General features: G+C 44.4%; 3 protein-coding genes across 10 annotated transcripts; 1 reads left to right on the top strand and 2 right to left on the bottom strand.

Annotated features, from left to right (window-relative positions):
* Positions 1-11,200: 11,200 nt before the first annotated feature.
* sdhaf1 (succinate dehydrogenase complex assembly factor 1) lies at positions 11,201-12,023 on the bottom strand. 3 transcript variants are annotated; one of them, XM_029160715.3, is made up of 2 exons: positions 11,907-12,023; positions 11,201-11,687 (listed from the first exon to the last, which is right to left on the bottom strand). In XM_029160715.3, the coding sequence occupies exon 2, from the start codon at positions 11,667-11,669 to the stop codon at positions 11,421-11,423; it is 249 nt and encodes an 82-aa protein (XP_029016548.1). In that variant the 5' UTR covers positions 11,670-11,687; positions 11,907-12,023; the 3' UTR covers positions 11,201-11,420. The 3 variants fall into 3 exon arrangements, 2 of the variants coding, with proteins under 2 accessions (XP_029016548.1, XP_029016547.1); XM_029160714.3 differs by having other exon boundaries at positions 11,850-12,002; XR_008695477.1 differs by having other exon boundaries at positions 11,515-11,655; positions 11,850-12,019.
* A 6-nt stretch (positions 12,024-12,029) lies between these two features.
* Positions 12,030-18,601, top strand: nudt18 (nudix (nucleoside diphosphate linked moiety X)-type motif 18). 5 transcript variants are annotated; one of them, XM_029160704.2, is made up of 9 exons: positions 12,051-12,183; positions 13,030-13,138; positions 13,587-13,694; positions 15,305-15,477; positions 16,974-17,084; positions 17,176-17,278; positions 17,511-17,634; positions 17,793-17,917; positions 17,990-18,601. In XM_029160704.2, the coding sequence occupies exons 3-9, from the start codon at positions 13,688-13,690 to the stop codon at positions 18,370-18,372; spliced, it is 1,026 nt and encodes a 341-aa protein (XP_029016537.1). In that variant the 5' UTR covers positions 12,051-12,183; positions 13,030-13,138; positions 13,587-13,687; the 3' UTR covers positions 18,373-18,601. The 5 variants fall into 5 exon arrangements, with proteins under 5 accessions (XP_029016536.1, XP_029016537.1, XP_029016539.1 ...); XM_029160706.2 differs by lacking the exon at positions 13,587-13,694; XM_029160703.3 differs by lacking the exons at positions 13,030-13,138; positions 13,587-13,694 and having other exon boundaries at positions 12,030-12,183.
* A 567-nt stretch (positions 18,602-19,168) lies between these two features.
* LOC114861464 (protein FAM240B) lies at positions 19,169-21,724 on the bottom strand. 2 transcript variants are annotated; one of them, XM_029160717.3, is made up of 3 exons: positions 21,565-21,724; positions 21,068-21,189; positions 19,169-19,344 (listed from the first exon to the last, which is right to left on the bottom strand). In XM_029160717.3, the coding sequence occupies exons 2-3, from the start codon at positions 21,187-21,189 to the stop codon at positions 19,242-19,244; spliced, it is 225 nt and encodes a 74-aa protein (XP_029016550.1). In that variant the 5' UTR covers positions 21,565-21,724; the 3' UTR covers positions 19,169-19,241. The 2 variants fall into 2 exon arrangements, with proteins under 2 accessions (XP_029016550.1, XP_029016549.1); XM_029160716.2 differs by having other exon boundaries at positions 21,539-21,677.
* Between the last annotated feature and the right edge of the window lie 2,975 nt (positions 21,725-24,699).

Below are 24,699 nucleotides of genomic sequence, written 5' to 3'. Positions count from 1 at the left end.
GGACAAACTCTGCGATGCTCAAGATACACTCTCTCTGAGGACACACATAGCAACCAAATGTGCCATCAAGACTTACAACTCCCAGCAAACAGGTTGTTATACATTAAACTTAATTAACTTTCTTTCTCTGTGTAGCTGATCTGATACAAATGATGCGTTTTATGATGGTCATGATTAATTTTAATGGACATTTCGCTACTTCTGTCTTTATTGTTGTTTAAGGATTTCCTGGAGACAAGAAGCCAGAACCAACATCAGGAGGACTGCGTATCTTACTAATTTTGGCGAAAGGTCCGAAGACCTCATTGCTGTCGATTAAAGCTTCACCTTGTAGGCGTCCACTCTGTTCTGGCCCGTGATCCGGTTCAACAGCTCTCTGCCGACCTGAAGTCCCGTCACACCCACCAAGAGCTGGCGGTCCTCCTCGCTCTGAGAGGACACCCAGCGCAGCAGCGTCAGCTGGAGACGAGAAGCACATTAGCAGTCACCGCCTTCGTTTCCACTGGGTCGCTACCATGAATGAAGACGTGGCTGTGGCTGAGCTCCTGAGACGGATTCAAGATTTTTCTCACCTGCTGTATCAGCTGTGTGTTTGTCATCGCGCCTCCTGACATGACCGAAAATAGGTCGAGCAACAACACAAGCACCAAACTACGAGCGCAAAACGTAGCTGAAGTCGGTATTTTCAAAGAAAGTAAAAACAAAACATTTGCGCTTTTCCGAGGGGTGGGACGTCGCACTTCCTGTTTACGATTCTTCTTCTTCTTCTTCTTCTTCTTCTTCTTCTTCTTCTTCTTCTTCTTCTTCTTCTTCTTCTTCTTCTTCTTCTTCTTCTTCTTCTTCTTCTTCTTCGGGGTTCACGGCAGCCGGCATCCAAAGTTGTTGCATTGCTGCCCTCTACAGGAAAACCTTAAATCCTCCTAATCAGCCCCGATGCTCCCAGGAACATAAAAACAGGCCGCCTATCAGCGCCTCTGCTGGTCAGCATGTCACTCAGCTACTTTACCTCTATTTCTCTCTTACTGAAATCCGCCTTCATTACTTCTCTTACACAGCTGTATCTTCTACATCTCTACATGTTTCCAACTCCTGACACTTCCTGCACAGCCCGTCATCATGTTTCCCCAGTATATATAGCGTACTGTTTAAGTTACTGTAACCTATTCGTAGCCTGCTAAAAAAACACCTCTTCTCATCTTTTCCTGCTCCACCCTCTGTCCTCCCACTTTCTTCTGCAACCTATTCAAATGTCTGTCCTTTGTCTCCTGATCCCAGTACTGCTGCCATTTTTCATTTACCTTTCTTCACACCACACTCTTCCCCTCAGTCTTTGACAATGCAACAATGATGCCAGTCAGATCATGCTTAAGACCATTCTTTGCTAATTTATCAGCTCTTTCATTTTCAAAAATTCCTTCATGAGGTGTTGACACATGTCTGTGTTATGACTCAGCACTGTGACTGCAGCACAGTCAGTTCTAGGATCTATAGAGCCATGTGTATACACATGAACAAACCCAGGGTATTGCCTTCCCACATACAAATAAAACTCCATATTTAAATCCCCACACTCCTTTCCTTTTTTTATTTCTCAACATCTTCCACAACAGGACTCTCCATTCTCCATTTTGGGGTCTTTGGCCAAAATACCGTCGGACTAAACGTCCTCTCCAGTACACCCATTTCTCTGGCTGTTTCTACACCCCGACCAAAACTCCTCTTATTCATGTCCCGGCATTCCCAGCACTGGTCCCATGATTGTTCTTCTCCTACCTTTTGTCTTTTAAATGGCGGGTGGCAACCCACTGAAAGGTGCATTACCGCCACCTACTATGCTGGAGTGTGGTCCAGAGTTGATCATCAGGGAAAAATGTAAGAAACAAATAAACAAAACAAACAAAAAAAAACTAACATTCAATTCTATCCAAGCACTGTGATTCCCTCAGAAACAAGAGTAGTGCCCTATAACTTCCTGACCGACTGAGGATCTGCTGTAGTGTGAATTCCTGTACTCCCTGTGGTGTCAATGTTCTCCTCAATCTTTCCCTTGCTGAAATAATGTTACTGAGAATAACTGAGATGTTTCATATTAGACATGTGCTCTTTCCTTTCTCACTCTCCCAGCTTTTAGATTAGCCCAATAGCTCATCACTATCTGCGTCACTATCACGTCTGAGACTCATCGGCTTTTCCACCATCTCTCTAAGTCGCACAAAAACATAGTTTCAATGCTTGTGCCTGAATTACTTCCAGCATCCAAAGCGATGTCTTAGCTGCTAACCCAAACATAAAACTCCCATAGTCCAGAACAGGTCTAATCAATGCTATGTGGTCATAAAAACACTGCAGGGGCACTCTGATTACAGTCAGGAAAAACATCTCAATTTGTGATTGAGGGATTGGCTAATGTGTTGCCCTGTGATGGACTGGCGACCCGTCCGTAGCCAGCTGGGTTAGGCTGAACCCCCGAGACCCCGCACTAGGGAGTAAGCAGTTAAGAAAATGGATGGATAGATGGATGGATGGATTGGCTGATTGATCACGTCACATCGCTTCCCTTCGCGTCACTTCCAGTTACTGAGGTTTGCTGCGTGTCTACGGCATTACGCTCCGCTCTTTTTTAAATACTTTAGAAAATATGCCTTATATATAGAGTCGCAAAAGGCATGTCTGGTTGACTTAGAATTGGGAGGGATGTTTTGTATGGACATGGAAGTAAGATCAATGGTTGTGAGTTTGAAGTATAGGTTTTTAGTTGGTTTTGTTTTTTGTTGATTGTAGCAGTTAGGTACAATTAAAAAGTGGTTATCCAATTAGTTGTAGTAAGATCAGCATGTTAAGTTGCCCAGTTCGTGGTAGGTGATCCAACCAACGGCCCATATAGGTAAATGTGCTAAGGTGTTGGGTGATGGAAATTTATTGATTGGCTGTAAGGAAGGGGAGCAGGTAAAGAAAGCTGGGACAATGAGTCAACTGGGATCAGCTAAAGTAAAGGGTAGTTACAATAGGGGGAAGGCAAGAGAGAAAAGATAGATAGGTTGGGGAGGGGAGGGGGAGGGTGTCTTACTTTTGTTAGGGAAGATCTTCCTTTAAGTTATATGAGTAGGAATAGATAAGGTGTATATAGTGATTAGAGTATGGGCAGAAGGGAGGGGAATTAGTATTATTAATTATTATAATCCTGGGCAGGATAGTGGAAACGTTATATGGTGGGGAGTGACAGAACAGATGCAAATGGGGGGGTGTTGTGGAGGTGCTTGAAGAAGGGAGACTGGTGTGTCTGAATAATGGTGTGGGAACCAGGACTGATGTTAACTCAGCAAAGGAGTCAGTATTAGAGTTGACATTAGTGTCGGGTAGGTTAGCTCACATGAGTGAGTGGAGGGTGCATAGGGAGAGCACAATTGGTAGTGACCACTATCCAGTCTGGTGTAAGGTGAGGGTGAGTGAGTGAGCAAAGAGTTAAGGGGGGGGATGTTGGAGATAGCGAAGTGGGCAGAGTTCAAAGAGGTGAGCGTTGGCTTGTTAGAGCGGGTCAACAGGGACTTGGAGGTTAAGGATCTGGACAGACACATTAGGGGGAGAATAATTGAGGCATCATATAAAACAATATATAAAGCAAAGGGCGAGGCAGAAATAAAATGATGCCTTGGTGGAGTGAGGACTGCAGTGAAGTCGTTAGAGGGAGGAATAGAGCTTTTAAGAAAATGAAGAGAATGCATAACTTCCAGCATTTATTTGAGTATAAACAGGCCCAGGCAAGGATGAGGAAATAAGAATAGGAATAACAAGTATAAGAAATAGGAATGCCTTTATTAGTCTCACAGCGGGGAGGGTTAGGGTTAGGGGAAAATTAATTATAAAATCAGCCACAATTGTGGTTTAAGTGCACTGGCATGCAGGGGTCCATGTCAGCTTATCAAACAAGTACACATCGTTCTGTTTATTTTTATTTTATTTGTTGGTTTTACCTTTGTTTGTTTTCCTTTTGTATACATGTGTTTACTTTCTTCTCCCTGCTCTGTGTCAGGTTTTGGCAGAGATCGGACCCACATGCACAGCACAGAGATCTCAGACAGACGGTAGAGTTTAAAGGGTTAATACAGTTTTCGTTATAAAAGTCGGTCCAGGTCGTACACAAAGGATTCTCGGATTTCGGTACAATGGGAGCAGGCTGAGTCAGATCCACGGGCAGGCAAGGGTTCGATAACAGGGTTGGCAAGATTACAGCACCGGTAAGGAGCAGGCTATCTCGGGGTCAGGCGGTCAGGTCGGGATCACAAGATCTTTCCAGGCGACGGTATCATTCAGGAGTAGACGGGAAGCGAGAGTCAAGAATACGGAACAGGTTCGAGAAACACATTGGCAGGACGATGAAGCGCTGGATAGTGATGACTAGCATAAGACGATCTGGCAAAGACTATGGTGACTGGTGGTGGTTTAAATACACAGGTGATTCCTAATGACAGACAGGTGTGTGTAATGAGACCGGGACGTGGAACGGGGGCTAACCAGATGAGACACAGGTGCGTAACTGAAAACCGGAAGTGAAGCGAGAACTGCTGTGGCGTGACGAGAAAGGGAAGTGCTTACAAAATAAAACAGGAAACTGGAACCAAAACACGGGTGACAAACTAAGTCCTTTCAAAACAAAAGCGGAAACTAACCTGATGAACAGAAACCGGAAGAGTACAAAATAAAACTGAAAACAGAACCGGAACCTGACACTCTGCTTCTGTTTCTTCCCCAGAAAAGGTAGAGATTACCGGGTCCCTTGCTGATGCTGCCAGGAGGAGGAGGAGGAGGAGGAGAAGAAGAAAGGAGGAGGAGGAGGAGGAGGAGGAGGAGGAGGAGAGGATCCCAGGGTGGCATCCCTGCACCAGAGCCGAGCAACAAAGTCAAGGTAGGTAATAATAAATAATGTATTAAATAGGAATAAATAGCATTCTTATATACATGTAGAAATTCATGATGGGGATCAAGTGCCAAGGTAAGTGCTTTCTTTAAAGTGCTTTTAGAGGTTATAAAATCATGCATAACCATATTAAAGTGGAATAATAATACAACGATATATGAGAGAGGAGACTAGGGTCATGTGTAATTCATATACAGACCCCATCAATAAAACCACACAAGAAAATCATGCAAAGTCATGTACAGTACTTTGACCCGGCTCCCTATTAGGTGGGTGCCCCTCCCGGTCTCCAATGGACCCCTCCAGTTCATGTGTGAAAAAAATAAGTAGCTGTAATTGTAAATACGGGCATGTGTAGGTGAAGTAGATGTATGAGTGATTATATTACACCCACTTGTGTACATGCAGATATATGTACACTTGCACTTGTATTTGTAGATTGCATGTGGCGGAACAGAGTGGTTGAGAGAAGGAGAAGAAGAAGAAAAGGAGGGAGAAGGAAGGCTAAGGTAGGGAAGGATGGTTATTGTAGGAGGGGGGGAAAGATGGAGGTTATGGTAGAGGGAGAAGATGCAGAGAGGGTGTGTAGGGGTCAGGGGTAAGATGAGGATGAGGTTATGATTAGGAAGGGATGGAGATGGAGGTTGTGGTTAGGGAATATTGAAGAGAGGTTAGGGTTAGGAGAGGGATGAAGGCTGGGTTGGCATTAGGAAGATGAGACTGGAGTAGAGATTGGGAAGCAAAGTGAAGACCGAGTTTATAGTTAGGGAAGGAATAGGAATAGAGGTTAAAGGTTAGAGGTGAGATGGCGAGATGGCGACAAGGTAGAAGAGTTGAGAAAGGTCAAAGTAAATACTGACTAAAATCAACACAATCCAGCATAAAAGAGAGGAGGCAGCATCTTTTTCCATAAGGGGAAGAAACACATCAAAACCTTGGTAGTTACATTTTTATTTTTTATTTTCTAAAACCTCCAATTAGTCATAACGACCTTGCAGTAGATTTAATTTAGGGTTAACCCTTAGGGTTAGGGTTAGGGTTAGGGGGTTAGAGGGTTAGTTAGGAAAGTTATAATAGCAGCGAAGAGAAAGTATTGGAGGGACCTTTGTAGCACTATACAGTAGGTAGAAATACACAGGCATGTGAAGTATGAGAAATGATTAACAAAATGGGGGATGAGAGAAAGCAGTTTGCATTTCTCTTGTATTTGGTGGAAAAATGGTGACTACAAGTTTGGAGAAAGCAGAAGTGATGGTGAATAAATTTGTGGTTATTCATAATGGAAATGTGTCAGCAGATGGAAAATGGAAAGTGAATATGCTAGTTTCTTGGAATGGAAAGAGGATACTTCTGAAGATGTAAATGATATGTTTACAATGGAGGCGATAGAGAATAGAGAGCTATAGCCAGAACGGGATGTCAACCCCCGGGAAGGAGGGCATCTGCTACAGCATGCTGAAGAACCTAAATGACGTGGTCATAACCTGGACTTTCGTGTGCCATTTCTTGTTTTATTTTGTGTTTAGGTTTTGGTATTTCCTGTTTTGCATCCTGTCTGCATCAATTCCTGTTTTACTTATCGTGGTTAAACAATTACCTGACCACCTGAGTGGGAATAACATAACCTGGTCTAGTTTCTGTCCTTGTCCTGTTAGATCTTAGTGCTGCATTTGATACAATTGATCGTAACATTCTATTACAGACACTAGAACATAAAATCAGAAATAAAGAAACAGCGTGGGTGGCACGGTGGTGTCTGGTTGTCTGTCTCTGTGTTGCCCTGCGATGGACTGGCGACCCGTCCAGGGTGGACCCTGCCTCTCGCCCATAGCCAGCTGGGTTAGGCTGCACCCCCGTGACCCCGCACTAGGGAATAAGCGGCTTGGAAGATGGATGGATGGAATAAAGAAACAGCACTGGGATGGTTTAAATCCTATTTGTTGAACAGATTTCAGTTTGTTCATGTTAATGACAAATCTTCCACAGGGCTACTGATTCTTGAGAAGTGATTGGCGGGAGCTCCTGGTCCATCGAACAACAAAGGTCTCTGGAGTAAGATGATGAACACATGTTGACCAACATCTCTCCTTTACATCACATTTAAATCAATATCAAAAACAACAACAATAATAATACATTATATTCATTTATGACCATTACATAGATCTGTTCTGTCTCACTGAAGCCTGGCTGTGACTCAAAAAAGTCACATGAACTATCATGTTCCAAGAAGTACAGGTAGAGGTGGAGGAGTAGCAGCCATTTATAAATCAGATTTATTAATTACTCCTAAACCTAAAACTGATGTAGATGTTGACAGCAACTGTCTCAGCACTGCTTTTAACTCCTTAATAGACACCATTGGTTTTACTCAGCAGGTAAATGAACCCACTCATAGTTTTAACCACACTCTTGATTTTGTCCTGACATATGGGGTTGAAATTGATAATTTAATAGTTCTTCCCCAAAACCCTCTGTTATCTGACCATTTCTTATTAACTTTTGAATTTAGCACAACTGACCCTACAATAGCTGGAAAGAAATGTTACTATAGCAGATGTTTATCTGACAACGCTGTTGCCAGATTCAAGCAGATGATTCCATCATCTTTTGCCTCAATGTCTTGTAGATACACAGAGAACAGTCACCTTAATCCTTATGAACAGGTTGACTGTCTTGTAGATGATGCTGCAGCTTCTCTACGTACAATGTTAGACACAGTGGCTCCTCTGAAGAAGAAGACAGTGAATCAGAGGAGGTTAGCTCCGTGGTATAACTCAGAGATCCGCAGCCTAAAGCACAGGACCAGACAACTAGAAAGACAGTGGCGTTCCAACAAAATAAATGTAAACTGCATTGCATGGAAGCACAGTCTAATGAAATATAAAAAAGCACTTTGTGCTGCTAGAAAAACATATTATTCCTCCCTAATTGAGGAAAACAAAAACAACCCCAGGTTTCTTTTCAGCACTGTAGCCAGGCTGACAAAGAGTCATAGCTGTGTTGAGTGTCACAAATGCGCTAATGTCTAAGATGGCGGACCCAAACGCACAGCTCAGGAGACAGACAGGAAGGTAAAAGGGTTTAATCCAATCTCGTCGTCGTTGTACAGGTAGAATACCCTAACAGGAAAACACCACGGGAACCAAATCAAAACAACACATGATGCAGCACATGACCCTTACACCCAGGTATTTATAGGAGTTCACTCTCTCAATGTCCATTCCCTGGATGTGCATCGGTGGGATGACGGCAGACTGCTGATGTCAAAATTTACCACCATATTACTACATGACCTATCCATCAACTCATTTCTGCATCATCTTGGAATAATCCATTACCACTGGCAGTTACATAATATCCATTGTAAAGATGACTATGTCTGGTGGGTAGAGGCTATCATTTCAGGGTGTCCGGTCAGAACAACAATCTCTGTGCAGGTGAGTTGAGGTACAGATAGATCCTGATCAAGAAAAACTTTATCTTCATTAGGAAGAGCAAACACATATTTAGAGCATGTATGCATGTGGGTGTGGTTTTCCTATGGTAGAAACAAATACTAAGTATTAACAAATTATCAATAAACAATTTAAAATACAAGATGTGCCTAAAGTCTGTTAATAATATACAGATATAATAATATAAAGATATACAAGATAACTTATGGAAGCTCTATTACATGGACACATTCAGAATAAGCCACGGGCCTATCGGCCGCAGCACCATAGGCTATGCTATATGCCAAAAACAATCTACTAATACCCACTATAGATGACTAAACCTGGCATCTGTCAACACAACAAGTATCTAGTACAAACAACACTACCTAGTGTATTAGGCGCACACTGCCAAATACTCCGAAATGTCTGTGTAGTGGAAATGCATCTCCCAAACTAGTCTCCGCTGATACACAGAGGACAGCTCTAGAGCACCACCTACTAGACAAAACAAGAACCAACAGCACTGAACCAAAGATAAACTACAATCTTTTGTCCATCCATCCATCCATCCATCGCGGGTCGTGGGGGTAGCAGTCTAAGCAAGGAACTACAAACTTCCTTCTCTCCCTGACACATCCTCCAGCTGTTCCCCAAGGCGTTTTCCAGGCTAGCCGAGAGACCTGCGTGTCCTGGGTCTCCCTCAGGGCCAAAGCCACCTCGACTGGCTCCTCTCAATGTGGAGGAGCAGCGACTCTACGCCCAGCCAGCCTGCGCGGGAAACTCATTTCGAACTGTCCCCCTCGTCCACGCGATGTTGCAGAGGCGTGTCACCCAACACAGCCCCACAACATCCAGAGACTTGATCTCATCCACCCCCGCTGCCCTGCCACCGAGGAGCTTACTAACTACCTCAGTGACCTCAGGCTGGGTGATGGGCGAGTCCGCCTCTGAGTCCCCTGCCTCTGCTTCCTCAGCAGAAGGCATGTCGGAGGGGTTGAGGAGATCCTCAAAGTACTCCTTCCACCGTCCAATAACATCCCCAGTTGAGGTCAACAGCTCCCCACCTCCACTGAAAACAGAGTTGGTAAAGGACTGCTTCCCCCTCCTGAGGCGTCGAACGGTTTGCCAGAATCAGAATTAAGGCTGAATGACAGTCCTCCTCCATGGCCTCTCCAAACTCCTCCCGGGCCTGACTCACGTGGGAAACACTGCTTCACACTGCTTTACAGTTCTACTCAGGACATCATAGACTACTACCACAGCAAATATGAACTCCGGCCATGGCGCATCGCGCTCCTGTCGCTCAGGTCATGGGTTCAATCCCCTCAGAGAGAGGTTGCATCAGGGAGGGCATCCGGCAAAAAACTTGACAAATCGTCCATGCACCCCTGACGAGATAAACCTAAAGGAGTTACTGCATAGTTTTGGAATAATCCATTACTAAAGTATCCTACAGTAAACGGTCTTGAAACCAAAAGCTAACCTTTGACTTTTGAAGAATGGTGGCTTCACATCCTAAGATGTGAAGTGTAACGTAGAAGAATAATGAATTACTCAAAAACTGCATTGGCAGCAGAATTAGCCATTACATTTTGTCGAACTATTCATATTCAAAGCCAAGTTTTAGAATAGACGCTAACTGCGTTTTTATACATTCCATCTGTCAGGTTCTGGTTCTGTTTTCAGTTTAATTTTGTAACTCTTCCGGTTTCTGTTCATCAGGTTAGTTTCCGCTTTTGTTTTGAAAGGACTTAGTTTGTCATCCGTGTTTTGGTTCCAGTTTCCTGTTTTATTTTGTAAGCACTTCCCTTTCTCGTCACGCCACAGCAGTTCCCGCTTTACTTCCGGTTTTCAGTTACTCACCTGTGTCTCATCTGGTTAGCCCCCGTTCCACGTCCCGGTCTCATTACACACACCTGTCTGTCATTAGGAATCACCTGTGTATTTAAACCACCACCAGTGGTCCAGCGGTTCATCGTCCTGCCCGTTTGTTCTTGATCCTGCTTCGTGTTCCCGACTCCTGCCTGCTCCTTACCGGTACTGTAACCTTGTCATCCTGTTGTCGAACCCTTGCCTGCCATTGGACCTGATTCAGCCTGCTCCCTCTGTACTGAAACCTGAGAATCATTGTGTATGACCTGGACCGGCTATTGGAAAGAGAACTGTATTAAACCCTTAAGATTCTACCATTTGTCTGACGTCTCGTGCTGTGCACGTGGGTCCGATCTCTGCCAAACCCTGACACCATCAGTGGATACTTCCAAACATACACAGTAAATTCCATAATTTCTGAAATTTTGCAGTTTACTATATATTTTCTTAGGACATTATATCCAATATCATCTCCATTGGTCACTACAGTTAGTCTCTAGGCTCTTCTCAGCGAATGCAACACTATTAGCGTAAGTATTACACAAATGACGACTCATTCAACCGCAGTCCCCTCTCTTCCAGTGTTGTGCCATGCCATGCCATACCACGTGAGGCCTTAACATGTCGTTGCTGCTATCTGCTAATTCACATTATATGTACTTTATATATGTATTACACATACTGTACAAATAAATGGCGACATACATCGTCGGTCGCATTAACTTGTCAGGGGGAAACGTGAACATTTACATTACTTATAAAACTGTATACTTGATCTTTACCATCTCATTGCTGACCGTGTTACGTACAAAATAAACCTGACGGCTATGAACCATGGAACAGTAGCTCCTTCTCAATAGTTCCAAAATAAACAAACTAATTACTGTCACCACAAAATAAAACAATTATTCATACCTCACACTGTGCTAATATTTTCTCTATACCAGAAATCAACACACAAAGAAAACATCTGTGCATTTCTACAGTTTTGTGCTTTTAATAATCTGACAGTGACACATCAGCGTTAATGTGTCACGAGTGTGTGTGATTTTAATGTATTTAAGGCTGGATCAAGACCAGACTACTACTGAGTAAATGTTTCTCCACTGGATCTGAATGCAGGGTCTCAGAGCCTCACTTTGACGCCCAGGTTCTGGTGGTGTTATTAAGGTTAGCTCATTGCAGGTTCAAGGTCAAATGGAATCTTTGGGTTTGGAGAAGGAGCCCAGTTGTTTGGTGTTGACGTCCTTCAGCTGCTCCAGCTGCCTCTGTCCTCGTCGGTACAGGTATTCGATGTGCATCACGTCCGTTCTCTTGATCTGAGCATTCTCTCTGAACTCATCTCGGATTCGTGGCGTGAAGCCCGGTTTTCGCTGACCCGCTCTCAGGAGCTGTCGGTACAGAGCCAGGACCTGCTTCTGCAGCTTACTGTGATGTGACATGGGAAAATATGAACTCTTCTGTCAAATGAAACAGAAGACACAATAGCAGGATGCTAGAGTAACATGTTGGACCTAATCTGCAGACGGCCTGCAAGTGTTAAACATTGAGAGCGCCTGAGCGAACAAACACAGACATATAAACAAACAAAAATAAATACGGGTAACTTGACTTCAACTCACACAAGAGAAACAGCCTTGAATCAGATGGGACACTAGGAGAGAAACGCAAATACCTACACATACTAAAGTACAACAGGTTGATTTACAGTCTTTGCGCAACTACAGATGTCCAACTGGAGCAGTCTCGCGCGGCACAGAGTCGATCTTTTGAAGCGGAAGTGTCGCAGAGTTAGCGTCTCGAGCGCGTATCCAATCACGTGACCAATGCGAACGACGTTTCGAAACATGTCACATGACATGTCGAGCTCTTTACCTGCAGTTTAAACGGGATAGTTGTTTCAATGTGCCATTTCAATTACAGATAGCTGTAATGTATTTATGACAAGTCCAAACTGTAAGTACATTTTGACTAATCAAATTTCCGATAAAAATATATTTTACATTCGGACATCAGTTCCGTGCGAAGGTTAGTGAGAAGCAGATTGAAACCACGTTCTGTGCAAACGATTTTAAAACAAAAATATTTGACTTAACAAAATGTCTCCTCATTTAGTAAAAACAAACTTGCAGAAGCACAAAAGACAGTACTAATAACATCTGACCCTATTTGCCATATCAAGGTTACTAATATATTATTATTCACAGAGAAACACGCGTTCTCTGCTCTAGTTCTCACAAACAAACAATTAGCAGATGTAGTTGTTCTGACTGTCAAATGGTGTCCAGCAATGTGTCGATTTCAGCCCTGCTGTGTCAAAGTTGACTATACGCAACGCATGACTGAGTCAAACCTGATACGTAGCATAAAACATATTAACTATAATGCTATATAAACAGCATGAGTGACATTATAAGCGTTACATCACCATGAGGCCCAGTGGCCACAAGACGTGACATCCGGTGTTGGATCTCATAATAAAACAAATTTTTAATATTTTTGTTTATGTCGTATTCACATAAGAGGCGGACATTTTCTAACTCTTTGTTGCGTCTGAAGCTCTGATCAGGCTGTATTTTAGTTATCTGGCGTCTCTGTTCTGCTTATCGGTCAATCTGTTAGAAAGGGTGTCTATGCACATGATGTCACTTAAGAAAGAATAAGAAAATATCCTCACGTCAGAATCCTGTATTTTCCTTGTGGATCAAAAAGACCAGTTCTTGTGAATACTCTGTGTGATATTTTTACTGTTGTTTTAATTTGTATCGTTATGTACCATCGTCACACTTTTGTTTTGAAAAGTCGGCACCGGAAGAGGGTACGTGGTTCCAGTCTGGTGTCGAGGTGTCACGTATCACAACAAGCCGCGGGTCTGTGGACGCGAAGCTGACATCAACCTCCTCTTTCAGAGGTTCGTGTTTGTGTTGTCGGAGTTCTGCGTCTGACTGACTACAACAACGTTAAGAACCGTTCGTGTATGTTGTGCTAGCAGCTCAGCTGACAGCTAAACAGCTGTCAGCTGATTATATTTTGGGGAATTGGTTTGTAGTGATACAAAGAAATGAACCGAACCCTCATCACATAACAATAATGACCCAGAAGAAGAAGAAGGCGAATGTAAGGAGCACACACACAGCCAGGGTGCAGGGTAAAGCCACGTAGTCTATTGCTTTTTAGCAGAATTAGCCTTTAGAGTTTTTGGCACTTATTCCTGCAAGGGTCCTGCTCGGTATCTTAGCTGTTCGGCACTTTTCTGGACAGAGATCTCAGATGTTGTTCCTGGGATCCGCTGGAGCCCCTAGTGTTCCTATCACCACTTGTGCCCTCACCCTCCACATCTTCTATATCTTTTCCTCCAGCCCTTGGTACTTCTTGATCTTCTCGTGCTGCTTCTTCCTGATGTTGCTATCACCTGGGATCTATCACTACAGCCTTGTCTTCTTGTTCGTCCACCACTACTATGTCAGGTTGGTTGGCCATTACCAGCTTGTCAGTCTGTATCTGGACGTCCCACAGGATCTTAGCTCTGTCATTCCTGCTTTGTTCAGCCATTGGTAGGATTTGTAGGATGGTAGGATATCAGCCAGGTACACACCTCCGCTTCCCCTTTTCTTCTGGTTTCTGCTGCCTGAGGTATTCACTAAGCACGTCATCTGTTGGGGCCGTCTTCATGATGTATTCATGTATCTTGGTTGTTTCATTCTGGATAGTAGCTTTGACTGTCACTAATTCTCCGCCTCCTTCCTTTTGCTTAGCCTGCAGTCTCAGGGTGCTGGATTTGGCTTGAAACCCTCTGTGCATTGTGAGGAGCTTTCTTGTGTTCCATCTCCTCTTTTGGCCAGCTTATTATACCAGCGGGGTACCTGATGACTGGAAGGGCGTAGGTGTTGATCGCCCACACTTTGTTCTTCCCATGCAGATGATTTCTCAGGACTTGCCATACCCTCTGGAGGTACTTAATAGTTGATGTTTACCTTGCAGTCTCTTTGTGGTTACTGTTGCCTGTGGAATTCCAAGGTAATGTAGCTGTCTTCCACATCTGCTATCTTGCCCTCTGGTAGTTCTATCCACTCAGTCCTGATTACCTTTCCTCTCTTCGCTATCATCTGACCACACTTATCCAGTCCGAATGACACTCCAATGTCTTGGCTGGATATCCTGGTGGTGTGTATCACTGAGTCAATATCTCGTTTACTCTTGGCATACAGCTTGATGTCTTCCATATAGACATGTCATCTATATAGAGGAGGTGGCTGATGGTTGCATTATTCTGTAGTCGGTATTCGTAACCAGTCTTGGTGATGATCTGGCTGAGGGGTTCAGGCCTATGCAGAACAGCAGCAGGGACAGAGCGTCTCCTTTGATGTTTACTTGGGCAATCGTCTTGAAGTTGGCCATAAGAGTTGTTTTCCACTTTCCCATTGAGATCTGGATAAAGGTTCTTAGAGTCCTGTTGATCTTGTATACAGTAGTTCCAAGCATTCCATGATCCATTTTTGAGGCATTGAGTCATAGGCATTCGTGTAGTCAGTGCAGGCAGTGCACAGGTTGGTATGTCTGGTCTTACAGTCTTGTGTGGGACAAGTATAAACAACAGCAAGGAAAGCTAACAAATGTCATAGTGGTTAGCTACAAACTGGAGGCCGGTTAGTGTTGGAAGATGTCAGTCTGAGGAAAGTTAATAGAATCGCAACAAATGAGTTGTGAGCCTCCCTCAAGACGCACCATGACAGGAAGAATACACAGGTGGTATGAAAAGGAGAAGAGTTTAACTGTTATTGTGAAATAAAATTGTTAAGATTGGGGAACCAGCAGTTAATTCAGTTGATGAGTGAAAGTGGAGTAGAAAACCACTAGTAAGCACAGCCCACCTCGAACCATAAACTGACTGCCTACACAGAGAATCTCACCCAAGTCTGCCTCTAAAACGAGGTTCCTGCAGAAATTACAAATGTTCACTTTCAGTTTTGAACACATTGAAAAACCCTCAAGTAACGATTGAAACTGCTATTTAGTTAGGTTTACATCGAGGTCAAACATTTTAGTGACCCTAAACATACGTATGTGTTTTCTAAAGACATGGAGGTGACAGAGGAGCAGCGGAGCCAGGTGGAGAAAGGCCTGGAGAAGCTGCTTAGGGGTGAGGGGTCAGAGGTCGAAGTGTGCGACGTTGGCCTGGAGCAGAGCAAACCAGCCACTCTGAGGAAGAACGTCACCTATATCGTCTGTGCTGTTGTCTTCAACGACAAGGTTGTCACATGAGCCGCCCCACATCCATGTTTATGGCACAGTTCATATTGAAGTTGCAAGAAAGAGTATGTGAACCATTTGGGATTACGTAGATTTTTGCTTAAATTTATCATTTAATGTGCTCTGATTTCATCTAAGTTACAACAATAGAAAAACACAGTGTGCTTAAAATAATGCTGCACAAAAATGATGTGACCCCCTAGCTGCTAAGGCCTAGCCTAATGACTTCTCCAAGAGCTGATTGGAGCCAGGAGTGAGCCAACCTGAAGTCCAATTAATGTGATGAGATTGCATGTGTTGCTGGAAGCTGTCCTGCCCTTTAAAAACACACACCAGGTTTGCGTTTACTAGTTTCAAGAAGCACTGCCTGATGTGAACCATGCCTCACAGAAAAGAGCTCTCAGAACCCCTAGGATCAAGAATTGTGGACTGACATGAAGCTGGAGAGGGTTAAAAAAGTATCTCCAATAGCCTTGATCTTCATGTGTCCACGGTAAGACAGACTGTCTACAAATGGAGAAAGTTGCTACTCTCCCTGTGAAGTGGTCACCCTGTAAAGATGACTCCAAGAGCACAGTGCAGAATGCTTAATGAGGCGAAGAAAAGTTAGCTAAAGACTTACAGAAATCTCTGGCACATGCTGACAGTTTTGTTTACACATCTACACTACAGGTATATGGGAGAACAGCATGGAGAAAGTCACTCTTTTCCAAAAGAAATATTGCAGCATGTTTGCAAGTTTGCAAATGAGCACCTGGATGCTCCACAGCGCTACTGGCAAAATGTTCAAAATTGAATTGTTTGAAAAAACACACAACACTATGTGTGGAGAAAAAAAGGCACAGCACACCAACATCAAAACCTCATCCCCGCTGTAAAACATGGTGGAGGGAGCGTCATGGTTTGGGGCTGCTTTAGGGACGATCCATTGTTGTCATTAACAGAAAGATGAAAAATGAGTTTATCAGGACATTTTGCAGGAAAATTTAAGACCATCTGCCCGCCAACTGAAGCTGAAAGTAATTCAATAAAAGAATTACACTTGGAGTGGCCCAGTCAGAGTCCTGACTTCAACCTGATTTAAATGCTGTGACATGACTTGCAAATACAACTACAGGAAACGTTTGGTTGAAGTTATTGCTGCCATAGGGCGGTCAACTAGTTATTAAGTCCAAAGTTTCACATACTTTCTCAATACTGCACTGTGAATGTTTATATGTTATGTTCATTAAAAAATAAGAAAACATGTGTTCGTGCAGTATTATTTTAAGCAGACTGTGTTTTTCTATTGATGTGACTTAGATGAAGATCAGAGCACATTTAATCAGAAATCCACGTAATCCCAAAGCAACTGTAAGTCTACTAGTACTGACAAATATTTAAACTCTGACATCACATCATCCTCAGAAACTGTGTTGAAATTCGTTTTTATTGAATTAAAGCTACTCTTTTGAGTCATTACTAACCTGATTTAAAATGTAACTCGGGCTTTTCAGGAGGAGGTGCTGATGGTGCAGGAGGCGCGGCAGGACTGTTACAAACAGTGGTACCTTCCTGCAGGGAGAGTGGAAGCGGGGGAGAGTCTGGAGGAGGCACTGAAGAGGGAGGTGAGACCCTCTTGTGACCCAGACAGCCGGTAGCCGTCCTGTCTACGATGCTCATGGCGTTTACCTACACTGCACCTCTCCTCGTCTGCAGGTGAAGGAGGAGGCGGGCTTTGAATGTGAGCCACTCACCCTGCTGCTGGTCCAGGAACAAGGACCACAATGGATCCGCTTCATCTACCTGGCTAAGGTCACAGGTCAGAGGTCACAGATAAAGACTCAAATCTTTCCTTTGGTTTCAGTGCAGACATTTTAGCTCCACCTTCTTCTTTTCATTTCAAGTTATTTTTAATTCTCTCCGTGAGGTGCTGTTGGTTTAATCTGACTTTCTGACCAGAGAGCTCCACGAGGTGCCCTTTTAGGACATGACCCTGTCATCATCAGCTTCTTTTGATAGTGCTGAAGTAAACCTCCCCGTCTGTGTTTCAGGTGGGAGGATAAAGGATCTGTCAGCAGCAGATGGGGAGTCTCTTCAGGCGTCCTGGTGGGACAAACAGTCTGTCATTCCTCTGAGGGGACGGGACATCCTCCCTCTTATCGAATGTGGACTAAAGTAGGACATTAATCTACTGGTCCGTGTGTTTATCTGTGTTCATGATAGATTTATCTGATGAACCTGAACCACTGGTTGTTCTATTCCCACAATCCCTAGTAAATCACTAGGGATCAGTCAGGACTGTCTGTCTGTATCTGTCTGTGCGCCGCCTTCAGGTACCGTCGGGATCCTTGGCACCCTGTCACCTTACCTATAGACCTGAGCTGTCGCCATGTGCTGCAGCGGATGCTCCTGGTCTTCACAGGAACCGAGGGGCAGATCTGGATCCTGCTCAGTAAATGTATGCAACGGTTCTGACTTGTTGGGTCGTTGGTCAGCTGCGTGTGAAACGCTGACTCAATGCTTTCTGCAGCCCCAGATCTCCACCTTCCTACGGCGGCGGCAGTGAGGACCCACGCTGTCACCTGGGCGGCCAACATGGTGGTGCAGGAAGCGCTGCCGTCAGCCTACTACGACCACGAGGTCCACACGCTGGGCGTCTTCAGCCTGCAGCACAACGGCCGGCAGCATGGGAAGACGGACGGCGTGTGCTTCAACACGCTGGTGGCACTGGTGCCTGACTATGTCCAGCGCAACGAGGACGGAGAGAAGGTGGAGAGCACAGGGACAGGACGGCCTCCGCCTGTGGAAAACCCCCGATACGTGTGGGTTGAAGTCCAGAAACAAACACTGAGAGAAACCCTGCTGGAAAAGACCAAAACCACGGCCATCTTACCGCTGCACAGCCTGTATTGATCTGCACCGGCCCAGTTGTCCACACCACAACCTTCACTGTAGTGTAACCAATACGATGCTTTTATTGTGGAAAGAGTGTGCTTTTATTCTGAAAGGAACACCGGAATCTTTGACAAGTATTTGTAAGTCAAGCTTTGGCAGGTGGACGGTTCTTTGTTTGTTTGCTGCTCTAGTCAGGTACACGCTTTTATGCCTGTTGCTCAGGCCCAAAATAAAAGTGGAAACCAGAGCTCTGGCTGCAAGCGTATTTTGATTTAAGGAAAAGCTGGTTTCAGGCTGCTGAGACTGGAGTCCACTAGAAAAAAGCACTAGGATTCAAGAGACTAAAACAGGCTGTGGGGGGTGAGAAAGCAGCTGAACCAGAAAACGCGGCCCAAACCAACTCACAGCAAACAGAACCAGTGCAGAAACAATGAGCTTAAACTTAAGTCAAGAGAGGAAACTGATGGCGACGTGACCTGCTCCCAAACGTTGCCAAAGTCCAGTAGAGGGAAAGGGGGTGGCATCCCTCATGTAGGAGGCTCGATGCCAAAACTCTCTGTGGGCAGTTACTCCAGGAAACCAGTCAAAGTTACACAAGAACACGATCCAGCTGAGGCTTTAAATGCAGACAGGAACCACAGGTGGTGCAGTTAGCGAAGTGAAGGAACAACATTAAGTAGGGACAGAACCGAAGACCTGAAGTCAAGCTGTAGACATTCCAGTTGTGGTTCCATCATCAGACAAGCGACTCCTGGAAACAAAAAGCCTTGTCACCGGTTACGTTTCCAGAACACCAAAACTGATCAGAAGACGATTTTGATCAACAACTCATTTATTGCTCTCTTTAACACTGGGATCAGGAAAATGGGTTTTTGTGTTTCTGCAGCTCATGTTTGCGCTGGTTCCTTCGCCTTCTTCACAAAGCTGTCATTGAGGTTCTTCAGGTGCTTGTTTCGGTTCTCAAGCCGGACCAGCCACTCCCCCCTCAGCCTGAAAACACACAGTCACTGCAGGTGAACAAAGAGCAAGATCACACGTGACACAGCAGACCCAACAGAACAATCTGCAGAGGATGCTTTAAAAGCTTTAGAACCTCACTGTGAGCTCACAGTGGAATGACTAGATGGAACTGAAGCCAACACATGCCTGCTCCCCCTGAGGCCGGTTCTGCTCATTGTCATGGTGCTGGATTTTTCAGTGTTGTTGTTATGAAAGACTTTCTGTGTAACGGCTGACGTCCTGATGTCATTTGGTGAAGTTCTACACAGAACTCTGTCGGTGCTGTTGCTTGCTGAAATCAAACACCTTGTTAACAGCTGATGCGTATTTGACCGTAGCCTGCCTGCCTCCACAGCCTTTGGCTCCGGGATCATAGAGATGTAATGTAATATTTAATGTGCAGACTGAGTCAGGGCAGATCTGGTGTCGGGGTGAGAGTTGTCACATCTTCACCAGCATCGCTGTGCATCACATCAAGACAACGCTGGTGTGGAACCGGAGCCTCGCCCTCAGCTGTCCTCGCTGCCTCTCCACCACCTTCCTGTCGCGTTTTCTGGATTATTCCATTTGTTCTTTCAGCCACTGTTAATCCTCCTGACCTGTCAGGTACGGAGCCATGTCCACAACTGTCACACCACCAAACACAACATGCTGTGGGGAAGAAAGCTAGTTCACAGCAATGATGTGGAGGAGTGAGTCCGACGGGCCTGAGTCTGTGCAGGAGGCAGAGGCTGTGGCAGTGGATTGATGGATGCTCCTGTGTAATCCTATAATTCCTAGACCATAAAGCAGCTGAAAGGTTCCTGGACTGCAGACGGAGGAGTCTGGAGTTATTCTCCTCTGACTCCAGCCAGTGTGAGCGTCAGCCGCCTCCCGTCACTCATCCATGTGCGATTATCACCTCGATCCGCTGCTGCGTGTTTTTCCAGCCTCTGGCCGGGTCACACATAACGGACACAATTAGCGCGGACTTCAGCCGGAGCCAGAGGAGACGGGGGGTTGTGAAGCTGAGGGTACATGGTAATAGAGAGCAGGGGGATTAGAAGAACTAGGTCCTGATGGGGGGGATTACAGGGCTACAGGGTAATGGATAGGAGGGGGATTAGCTGTGATGGCCTGAGGTTAACGGGGGACGGAGGTGGGACGTGACTAATACCTGGAGTAACAAGGGTGAACGTTTCCTTTTCTTCAGGAACCAGGACTGAACTGGTCACTGCTCCATCCTCTGGTTTCGGCGCCCTGACCATGTTCACTTCCTCTGGTGCGGGATTGACGCTCTGTGTGGACCTATGACCCAAGTGAGACCTGCTCCTGGTTCCATCAGGACATAGTGGATTTGATGATGATGCTCGTGATGATGACAAGCTGAGCTACGGGTTCTGGACATTTGTAATGGGACACTGTGTGGAATCAGTTCAATCAGAGTCTTTTTATCTCCACACAGTTTGTGCATCTTTTTTTCAGGTCTGTTGAAAATCATTTGCTGTTGCCAGACGTTGATTCAGGATTAACAAAGGAAGAAACAAACACTGCGACACACTAAACGTGTACATCCATCCTGTCTGGGGCGCCATCCCCCTCCCAGCCCCTCTGGACCCTACCCTGCTAAAACCAGCCAACATATAAACTGATATCTGCTTAAATGTGTTATCAGCTTTTATGGCGAACATTCAGATGCTTTGACTTGGGTGGAACGCGTGAGGGGTCGACTGACTTGCTAAGCGCGCTGCTGCTCCTCCTCTGCTGCTCCCTCTCCACATGCTGACACTCAGCGTTGATCTTCTTCTCCCAGAAGGACTTGATGTGGAGTCTGTCGTGGATCAGAGCCAGGTTCATCTGCAGCAACACAACAGCTTGAGACTAAGTGTCCCCAGAACCATATATTGAATGTGTGAACCATATATTTTAAAGTCTGTCACATGATCAATTTTTGATTTGCTAACAATGAGCTTTTCTGCCTTAAGGCTAAGGACATGCTATCACCAACACTATTCGTGAGCAGCTGTTTGACACGGAGACAGTGTCTCTAAGACTAAAGTAAAAACAGCAAAGCAAAACAGCTACTTCACATGGAACAAGAACATTAAGCATCTGGAAAAGCAGAACAGAAGTGAGTTTTACTGCAGATCATCACCAGTCCACTTAAACACTTGAACTCTGTCAATGTGAAATTTGAATTTTATACCTTAGACATGAGTCGAAGGAACCAACCTTGATATAATGATTAGATCAGATTTAACATCCAACGATCCGGGAATCGCTCCATGAAGCTTCTGACTAAACAGAGAGAGAGAGTGAACGGGAAAGGGGGGGACTGAGTAGGAGGATGGAGGGGGGAGGAGGAGGAAAAAGGAGGAAGGAGGAGGATGGAGGGGAAAGGAGAAATGGGGGGGCAATGATGGCGGACAGACGGCTCTGAGGCTGAATTGACTTAGTTTTAGATAAATTGTTCTTGGTCCGTCTCAGGTGAATAATTTAATTTTTCAGATTTTAGAAACTTCATCACAGCAATGAGACCAGGTCCAGACCAGCAGCCGTATGTCGCCCTGAACCAGAATGGGAACCCAGACCTGTAGAGCCAACCAGAACCACAGAATCGGGTCTCAGCCCCAACACAACGTCGTCACTCAAGCTGCTCTGCAACAGCTGTCACATCCTTTGGGAGTGTGTTGAAACATTTACTCAACACACAGCAGGAAAACCGAGCTGGGAAAATGATCCTAGTGTAAAAATGATGTCACTGGCAGTCACAGCCGTGTGAGCTGATAACACTGTTGGCATTTCATTCATGTCGTGGGTTAGGGCAGGCTGTAAACCACTAGACTCACAGATCACCTGAACACCAGAAATATCATAAACTAACAGAACAACAACAGAACCTCAGCCCAACATGCTTTTTTTTGGTGCAGATGACACCATGCCCCAAACTATGGGAACTAACCCAAAGGATTTATTATTATCAGAGAATCTATTGTTTGAATTATGAACCCAGGAGGAGATAAAGCAGGAGAAAAACAACGAGCAGATGAAGGCCTTATAATAATATTGAACTTTATTGATCCTACAATGGGGAAATTATTGTGTCGCTAGTACAAGGTGTCTTACTCAAGCACACACTTGGTGTTCTGGTGGGTTTTGAACATGCGGCCTTCTGCTCCCCAAGCAAACTAGTTATTGTGAGCAGCAGTGTCAGTTGGAGCGTACTGGTCCTTTAACCACCGTTTTTAATAGTAACACTGTCATGTTCCTAAAAGAAAAGCAGAACAAACCGGAGTGCCACATCTCCCCTTAGGCAGCAGGAGTCAGAACCGAGGCTGCAGGTGAGTCATAACAGACAGGAAACAGCGACACCTGCTGCTCGGAGAGACGAGACGATGGTAGATGACAAGCACAACTATGTTCAGGTCACTTTGGATCGAACCAGTGCTTGGTTTGCCTGAATCACTCACGTGATGAACAGCGACTTTCTCCTCCATTCAGATCCTTCCTGTGGTTCAAGTAAACAGCATTTTGATTTTGCTCAGTGTTTCTGGAGAGTTTCATAACTGGATCCTGTTCCCAGTGTTAGTTTGGTCCTGGTTCTGGTCCCAGACACTGTTAGGACTTAATTATGTCTGCCTCCTGTCTCTGAAACCTGTGGAACAGGCAGCTGCATGTTTATGTGTACGTTTGTGTGTATGTTTGGAAATATTCACTGATTGAATGTATAAAAACAAAACTGGCCTCTATTCTAAAACTTGGCTTCAATATAAGGGTTCCCCAAATCAGTACATGACAATTCCTTTACAGTACTACTTAGTACTTCATGGACTTCTACTGTTCCTGCACATGCAAAACAATATTGAGTGGTATTTAAGAATGAAGAGACACTCCGTACCCTTCATATTATCTATGCAGAGAAATTCTCTTTCATTCCTCTGAAAAAAGCCCTTGAAACAGGCAAGGCGGGGCCTCATCTTGCCTGACAATACCATAACCTGACCAAGAAAATGTAAAATAAAATTTTATTTCTGTCCATTGATCTGTGTATATATGTGTGTATATATGTTATAAAATATATATTTTTTCTATAATTTCAGTTATCTTAACATTTTCCTGCGCATTTCCTGATCTAATATGGCGAGAAAGCAGAAGTGAGGCATCAGCGAGGGGTGCCTCAGCCCCGATGCTGAAACTGTCAGTAAACAGGCTGATACGAGGCGTAATCCCTTCTTGTCTCCAGTATAATGTTTGCAGCCTTCAGACGCATTAATTCTACACTATGACTTTATACTACCTGCCTAATGTGTTTATCAATGTTTTTGTAACATAATTACTTTTCTGATCGTGCTAAAACCGACAGAGAAAATTCATGAGGGGAGGCTGGACAGGTCTGCGCCTCATCCAGAAGGGGGCGCTGCTACCACCCTTTAACGCAGCGTGTCCCCACAAATGGGTTTTAATTTAGTTGTAAAGACTTACTGAACGACACTAAGTAAAACAATTTAAGTACTTGAGAAGTAAATTTGAACCTTGAGTGAAGTATTTTATGCTATCCTAATGGAGAGCAAACCTAAAACAACTGATTAAATCAGTATTTAAATTATTATTTAAAGTATTTAAAGTTTTTAAAACACCATTAAACTTCACTGAGTGTCAAACTTGAACATTTACACCTCTCTATACTGTAAATTGAGGCTACAGGTCAGGTCTCTGACTGCTATAAAAGTTTCCTCAAGAACAAATATGTTCCTTTAGGTGAGATAGGAATGATGATAAAATGTGAAATGTATATGCTGCTGTCTTCTTGATGATCCTGTCCAGTCTTTTCCTGTCCCTCACTGCTGCCCCTGCAGACCACACCGTACAGGATATGTCATTTTGACAATTAAATAGTAAAAAATACTCTTTTAAGATATTATAATTGTAAAATCTGACTCCAGAGGACTTTGTGCCTCACCAGCCTACTACTGAACTACTACAACTAATATTCAATAACCAAATATCCCACTGTAGATGACTTAGACAGTCCCCCAGCACAGTCTGATATTTGTTAGTTGTATGAACCAGAGTTCAGCGGTCGTTTGGAGGAGGACAAAGCTGACCTGGCATCCTGCGACAGCCGAGAGCCAGATGCATCATGTCTCTGCACTGAAAGAAGCACAACTGATCTAACAGACAAACATTACATTTTTTAACAAAAGGTTAGATTTAAGTGTGTTTGAATAAAGTCATCATTCAGCAGCTTTTTATTTTGAATCAAAGCAGACAGTTGTTAGAAAGCCACAGATTGTTCATTTATCCAAAACCCTCTTCTTTTCTTCATCTGCTGTTAGTGGCTGGAACAACAAGATGGCTGTGGCTCCC

The sequence above is a fragment of the Betta splendens genome, chromosome 9 (assembly GCF_900634795.4).
Source record: "Betta splendens chromosome 9, fBetSpl5.4, whole genome shotgun sequence".
Classification (NCBI taxonomy): Eukaryota; Metazoa; Chordata; class Actinopteri; order Anabantiformes; family Osphronemidae; genus Betta; species Betta splendens.
This window is presented reverse-complemented; position numbering and strand designations above follow the sequence as displayed.